This window comes from Penaeus japonicus, unplaced genomic scaffold, assembly GCF_977035675.1.
Source record: "Penaeus japonicus unplaced genomic scaffold, GWHDUDI00000001_assembly GWHDUDI00000013, whole genome shotgun sequence".
In the NCBI taxonomy this organism is placed as follows: Eukaryota; Metazoa; Arthropoda; class Malacostraca; order Decapoda; family Penaeidae; genus Penaeus; species Penaeus japonicus.
In genome coordinates, this window is record NW_028234415.1 from 15,229,163 (window position 1) to 15,236,662 (window position 7,500).

At 36.2% G+C, this 7,500-nt stretch overlaps 1 protein-coding gene across 1 annotated transcript in view; it reads left to right on the top strand.

Moving 5' to 3' along the window:
* LOC122259033 (uncharacterized) overlaps nt 1-7,500 on the top strand; it is a 20,260-nt gene that overhangs the window by 12,726 nt on the left and 34 nt on the right. The window contains exons 3-10 of the mRNA XM_043025500.2: nt 155-314; nt 2,430-2,612; nt 2,726-2,897; nt 3,102-3,310; nt 4,014-4,614; nt 4,741-4,959; nt 5,402-5,557; nt 5,690-7,500. The exon at nt 5,690-7,500 is cut by the window's right edge and continues 34 nt beyond it. Of these exons, the coding sequence (XP_042881434.2) occupies nt 155-314; nt 2,430-2,612; nt 2,726-2,897; nt 3,102-3,310; nt 4,014-4,614; nt 4,741-4,959; nt 5,402-5,557; nt 5,690-6,799 (2,810 nt within the window). The 3' untranslated portion in view covers nt 6,800-7,500. The remainder of the gene's footprint in view (nt 1-154; nt 315-2,429; nt 2,613-2,725; nt 2,898-3,101; nt 3,311-4,013; nt 4,615-4,740; nt 4,960-5,401; nt 5,558-5,689) is intronic.

Genomic DNA, 7,500 nt, shown 5'->3' on the forward strand with positions numbered 1-7,500 from the left:
TAACTATGCCTTTGCCTTAGGGGTCAAAGAATTGTTTTAAAAATTCAAAACAATGTATTGTGGAAGTGACCATGGAAAATGTGAAACTTCTAACAGTTAGATGTTTTGTACTATATGCCAGGAAGAATTTTGATACATTTTAACATTTTTTCAGATGAACCAGTAAGCATGTCTTCAGAGTTGGGTGTGGAGAGACCAACGACTTTGGCACTGCCAGAGTCGCGTATGGAGAGGCGTGTCCACTTCAGTGATGTTGCAGGAGCACAGATTTTGAGTGATGAACCAACTGAAGAGAATACCACTCCAAGTCCAAAGTATGTGTAATATGCTATTTCATTGTAGAGGAACTCTGAGGATAATGCTTGACAGCCCTATCCATATTTACACTTGTAATCTTTTAACACTGTGTTGTTATCTTAGAAATTACATGTGTACTTTTGATCAAGCATGGTTGGCACATCAGCATGAAGAATGAACTTTTGTAGGGAGAATGTAATTATGTTTTGTCACAAATTGTCACTACACTTACCAGCATGGATGACCCTGACTCTTCCTTTGTGTAAACGTTTCTTGTCTGTTAGCACTTTGTTTTCGATTTGAACTATGTCGTTCCTTGGGAAGTTATGCTAATAATCCTAGACGCAGTGATAGTTGCCTTGCGTTTGTGTGCCTGATTCTCAGTCTCGCCAGGCAGTCTGCACTGCTGGCTTGCCAAAAGTGTCCTGCACCTTGCCATAAATAACCTTAGCAGGCAGATACTGCGCCTTATGATCCAGGCATCATGAAAGCATTTTTTATTAAACCTTAAAACTGTATTAAATACAAGACATTGTAATACATTAGATCATTCTTTACTACAATATCATATTGATAAAACATCATTTTATTTAGATACTCTGAATTTACAATTCCTGAATAAGTTTGTTTACTTACTGTTATCGTTTTTATGGTTTTGAAATTTGTTTTTGATATCCTCTGCAAATGTTATCAGTTAGTTGATTACATTTTCTTTCAATTTTATGTTTGGGAGAACTTGTTAGACCAGTGGTTCTTAACCTTTTTACCGCCACACTCTCTTGAGTAGTTGGTCCTTTCATCTACCCCCCCCCCCCCTCTTCATTTTCCTCATTGCACACTTCCATTATGTAATAACATATATTTTTTATTAAAAGAATATAAACTTCAACATTATAGTTATACCCTTTGTCTTATGTTTCTGAAAATATTTATACTTTTTAACTTATTCATTATGGGACGTAATTTCACCAACTCCCGCTTCTTCTGTGAAGATAACAAGCATACAATGCTTTGTTCTGGGGTGTTTTCCTACTGCGTGAGACCGCCCTGAACCTCTCAGAGCGTTTTTCAGCCACCCTATACTTATGGTTTGCATGATTATGTCTACAATGTAAAGGCATGTAAAAATAATGCCCTATTAATTTAATTGAATTGAAAAACATGTTACTTCAATGCTTTTCTAATATTATTTTATTGAACTTTGCCTTTATGCTTCCCTACTATGTGATAATACCAATAGACAGTGGAAGGATTCTTTTAGTGGGGTATCAAAAAAGATCATTTATACTTATTGTTTTTTGTTTTTTTTCAAAATTGAAAAGAACAATATAGATAATCATACATGTACATAAGAGTATGTACATAGTTTTTGTGACTCGGATATTTTCATTCAACTGATCAGAAACAGAAATTACCATAATGGTATCAGTATCACGTAGTTTTCTGTAACACTTTTTTTATTAGTACTATGTACTTATTTATTTATTTATTTATTTTTTACATTATATTACATTTTATGACATTCAAACACCTAAACTAAAGTAACAGAGTCTAAGAAATTATCGACAATAATTATGTCTAAGAACGAGAAAATGCATGATGTCTCAGGGCGTCACCTATGTATGGGGATATTTTATGACCATGTGATAGAATGTCAGCTGGTGCAAATGGGTTAATCCTTCTGTTATGGGCATTTTTTGTGGGGTTGGATCACTTTTGCACTGCATTTCTTTTTTTCAAAATTTAAATTAGTTACCCCAGTAGTATAACTAATGCATCAGACCAAATGCTAATTAGTATCATACAATAGACCCATATATCGTACCATAAGTATATATGATAATAATAAAAGCAATATTTATAGATGCCAAACATCTTATGATGTGGCCTGTCTCAGGAGGGTTAATGTGTTTATATGTCTAGACTTGAGTGGTCCACTTGCTAAGAGAATAAGGAATTAAACACCATAAAAAAACAACAACATTATTATAAAACATTATGTATTTTGTTTTGTGTTCTTGGGTGTAATTCACAAGAATTGAATTGTCAGTTGTGACACAGTAATTATGCAATGCAATCTGTAAGATCTCTTTATTTTTCTGTAAAATTCATGGTAACTTTATTTATTGCAGGAAAATACGTACAGACCCAGAGTTCCGTTACAAGCGTAAAAGATCTTACAGTTACTCCGGTCCAGGAGAATTTCGTAACAAGAGACGTAAAAATAACATCGTGCTGCCCTCAAAATTTCTCCTGGGTGGAACTATATCAGATCCACTCAATCTTGGTTCCCTGGACAAAGAAGGGATTGCAAAGTAAGTAATGAATACTGTAACCCTGAATATTAGGTCTATTTCGGTTCCATTATTTGTTATATTTTCCAGTCACCCTCATTTATGTATGATTTATAAACTATTAATTATTCCAGGCTTGCTGAAGATGAGGCAGCAGGGGGAACTGTGTCCAAACGATCGGATGCAGTTCGTGTCATAATACCACCGAACATCAATGACCCACTTAATCTAGATGCTTCCTCGGATAATGAAGATGTTCTAACAGATGCCCTGCAGAAGCAACTACGACGCACCAGGAGGAGGAGGGTGAGTCATAAAGGCTGTATAATAATATGGTTATATGGATGAAGGGTGTATGATAATGTTTATATGGATGAATCATCGTAGATTTTAACATCTCTTTTGGATAAATTCATTGTGATTCATCATTTTGTTCTTATTGCTGTGATGTATTACATTCTGTAGTATTTGAAGAATTAACCAAAATATTTTGCATCTTTTTGAAACCAGAAGCGAAAACGGAGACTCTCAGAGCCAGGAAGTGCCACTGCTGATGTAGAAGGAATCGATAATGATGGAGGACCTGCCGATGAGGAGGATTTGCAAGAGAGTATCCTACCAGCCCCAATCCTACCAAAAGCTCCCCCAGAGGAAGCAATGAAGCCACTGACAGTGAACACAGAGTTTACGGCACCACAGAGCTCAACAGAAGCAAAAAAGTGAGCATAGGAGGCTTGGGAAATAATAATAGATGTTTACTAAGGAAACTTTCAGGAAAGAGTTAGTTGAATCTGAATTAACTTGGTGTTGGTGCTAGGTATCTGAAACCACATCCCATCTGTAGGACTGAGTGATTTTTGCTATTTAGATTTTCAAAAGTAAACATTCTCTCTCTTGTATGAATTCAAAGAGAAAATTTATTCAAAAGGACAGACTATTCTTCTTTTACTAAGTAGAGGGAAATAATTACCAAACTTAATTTATGGTCATAGTTACATTTTTATACACTGACTTTTTCCCACAATTCAATAAGTTGCAGAATATATTCATACTGTAGACTGTTGTGTATGATATACATACATGGTATTTATGTGTGCATGTTTATTTTATTATTACTTTCTAAATAGTATTCATATGTATTAACTTATTTTACGTTATTCTTTTATATTTTTCCATATTTTGCAGTATTTATTTATATATTTTATTTTATGGTATTCATTTATAGTTTTCCTTATTTTATGGTATTCATTTATGTATTTCCTTATTATAGGGTATTCTTTTATATTTTTCCATATTTTAGGTTATTCACATTTATATTTTTCCTTATTTTATGGTATTCAATTATATATTTCCTTATTTTATGGTTTTCATTTATATTTTTTCTTATTTTAGGGTATTCATTGGTATTTTTCCTTATTTTAGGGAGAGCACAGGACCAGTAACACCAACTGGACTAAAGCCATCAGCAAGTGGTGTCGCTAGACCAGCCTTCAAGAAGCAGCGAACTAAGTCAGACAACAAGATTGTGAGTCCAGTGATTCCCCAGCCTGGAGTGGAGCGCAAGAGACACCCAAGCCATTCCAGACAGTATACTGATAAGCCTCACCTTAGCCAACAAAATTTGGTCCCTCCCAAAAAATACAATCCAAAGAATGAACATTTTCAGTATGGAAACTACAACAAATACTATGGTTATAGGAACCCGGACCAGACTCCAGATGTGAGACTAGACTTTTTGAAGCGTGATTGGTTTGAGGGCAAGGAAGTGCTTGATATAGGTTGTAATATTGGACATATAACTCTAACTCTAGCAAGAGATTTTAACCCAAAACGAGTGGTTGGAATCGATATTGATAAGAAATTGGTCAACATTGCGGAAAAGAACATCAAGCATTATTTCCGCAAGAGTGATGCTGAGGAAGCCAATTTTCCCAAGTCAATGAAGTTGTTATACGGTCCGTTGAAGCCTCCTGTAAGAGCTGATGGCAGCCGAAGCTTCCCGTACAATGTTAAGTTTGTCCATGTAAGTAAACCTTAATGCTATTTATTTTTGACATTTCTTCTTTTTATGACTAGACCACTTTGTAGTAGAATAAAAGTAGATTTCAGTGAATAAGTCTTTTTAATGCATTTATTATTTTTTTTGCAGGCAAATTATGTTCTGGAGTCAGATGAACTGCTGGAAACCGTGCGGCCAGAATTTGATCTAATATTATGTCTTAGTGTCACCAAATGGATCCATCTAAATTGGGGGGATTCAGGACTCAAGAGATTTTTTCGGCGTATATTTCACAACTTAAAGCCAGGTGGAAGACTAGTACTAGAACCTCAGGGCTGGCCATCATACAGCAAGCGCAGAAAACTCACAGTAAGTACTTTTGTCATGGATATCAATTGAGTCATTAATCCAGTCCATGGGAAGGTGGAGGGGACACAAACACACACACTCTCACCCTGACTCCTACTCCTACTCCCACCCCCACCCTCACTCCCACTCCCACTCCCACTCCCACTCCCACTCCCACTCCCACTCCCACTCCCACTCCCACTCCCACTCCCACTCCCACTCCCACCCCCACCCCCACCCCCACCCTCACCCTCACGCCCATTCCCATTCCCACTCCCACTCCCACTCCCACTCCCACTCCCACTCCCATGTCCACTCATAATCAATCTTGTCACACTTATATACAAATTTTTTGTAATTTGTTCTTCAATTTATAAATTCAGATTAATTTTAAGCACAAGAATATATTCTGTTAGAAAAAGGATTATTCTAATTGGATATTTCTCTCTTCTCAATTTTGCAGAAAAGAATTTTTGAGAACTACAAGAACATCAGGTTATTCCCTGAAAAATTTAATGATTACTTACTGCACGAGGTGGGATTCAGCACAAGTGAGAAGATGGTGACTCCACACCATGCATCCCGTGGCTTCCAGAGACCCATCATTGTTTACACAAAGGTAAGTTTGTGTACTCTTTGCATAGAGAGGAATAATAGTAATCATATTTATATGTGATTTTAATATCTGTCATTTTTTGGAAATATAATATTATTTGCTTCTTCCTATCATCACAGTATCATCTCTTTGCAGGCTGGCATTAGCACAAAGGTCAGCTCAGTAGGGGAAGGTATGTCAAGAGAGAGGTCTATGAAAAGAGACAGGATGAGCGCAAGACATAACCAAGGAGAGAAGAAGGAAGGTGTGGCAGAGGAAAAGGCTAAAGTGAAAGGTGTGGCCGAGGAAGTGGTGAAAGTGGAAGCGGCTGCAGAAAAAACTCCTCTGAAAAGGACTATGGACAATTCTTTCACTGAGGCTCAAGATGGCAGTTTGGAAAAGAAATTCAAAATAGAGTGCAAAACTGAGGAACAGAGAAATGTAGATGCACATACTCCAAGTAATGAAACAAAACTCTCTACCCACCAAATAAAAGAACAAACTGAACGTGCAGAAACTATTGAAAAGTTGCAAAAATCTAATAATACGGTGGTACACACCAGTCAAGAGGCTGGTGGTCTGGTTACGGTGACAGAAAGACAGGATGATTCTGCATTGAAGGCTTGTGATGCTAGTGTCTGTGATACAGTCATTACTGGTAGTACTGGTAATAATTCACTGGTGAATGAAGTAGTTTCCCATGTAACACATTCCCCAAGTAATGCACAAAGTGAGAGTAAACTTGATAATCTGCCTTATACTTCAATAACTAATGATGACAATACTGAGAAACGCAGTGCTACTTTAGAGCACCATTTTCAGGCTGTTACTCCTCCTGGTTCTTCAACTTGTCAAGTTAATGTTACAGATACATCTTTGTCAAAAAAAGATGATGAAAGTTGCACTGTTTGTAATGTTAGAACTCTTCCTAGTGAAGATGATTTTACTGTGATAGACTCCTGTAAATCCAGAAAATCTGAGGGCATTGATACTGGACCTGACAGTGTTAAAAATAATAGACATAGCCTTGAAAAGAAGGCTTCTGTGTGTAATGACATTAAAGCTGTAGATAAGGAAATCCCTGGAGCAATGGTGAATAGTGAAGTGTTAGCTGGTTTATCAAAATGTATATCTCCAAGGAATGAAAACCTTGACTGCACAGTAGCTACTTCCCCACTCAAGCGAAAGAAAGTAGACGCAGAGGAAAAGGACAATAATATTTGTGAAGATAGAAATAACAAACAACCAAGATTTGAAAATCAATGAGCAACTTCCAAACTTGTTCGTGTAAGGAGCAGAGTACTGAATTTTGCAGTAATCACAAAAGACACAGGTATTGGTTTCCAGACTAAATTGATCATGCAGTTAGTTTTTAATATTGATAGGAAAAAAGTCTTATGCTACAGAAAGTTTGGTACAGCATTTCTTTGCATACAATGGAAGGAGAGGAAGTAATACTTTCAGTGTTTATTGAAATTCTTAGAAAGTTGGAATGCATGGCTGTGAATCCAGGACTGACTGCTTGGTGGCCTTGTATACGCTTTAACATCTTAAAAGTTAATGTTTAATGACTGCTTGAAGTGCCAGATGTCAAATAATTGCTTTTGGACAGCCAACAGTGCTTCACCATCTAGCTTACTTTTTATTTTTTTAATTCACCAAATTTTAACTTGGTGAATCTTGTTTTATTGATCAGACAAATGCTTGCATTCTTGTATTGTATGTAGTTGGATTGTATGTATGAAAGATTGTTTTTTGTTTCATATATGTTTTTTTTTGTTTTTTTCATCTTTTTAAAGTTTGTTATTGTTAAAGTTCAAATGTTGAAAATGTAAATCTGATAAAACCAGCCTGTGTCTCTTTGTAACACTAGTCGGCAAGAATGTTAAATTCTGCTTTTCCTTCTGTATTTTATTCACTGTCACAAGAAAAAGCTTACAAGGCCATTTCTGGGAAATTTATGTCAT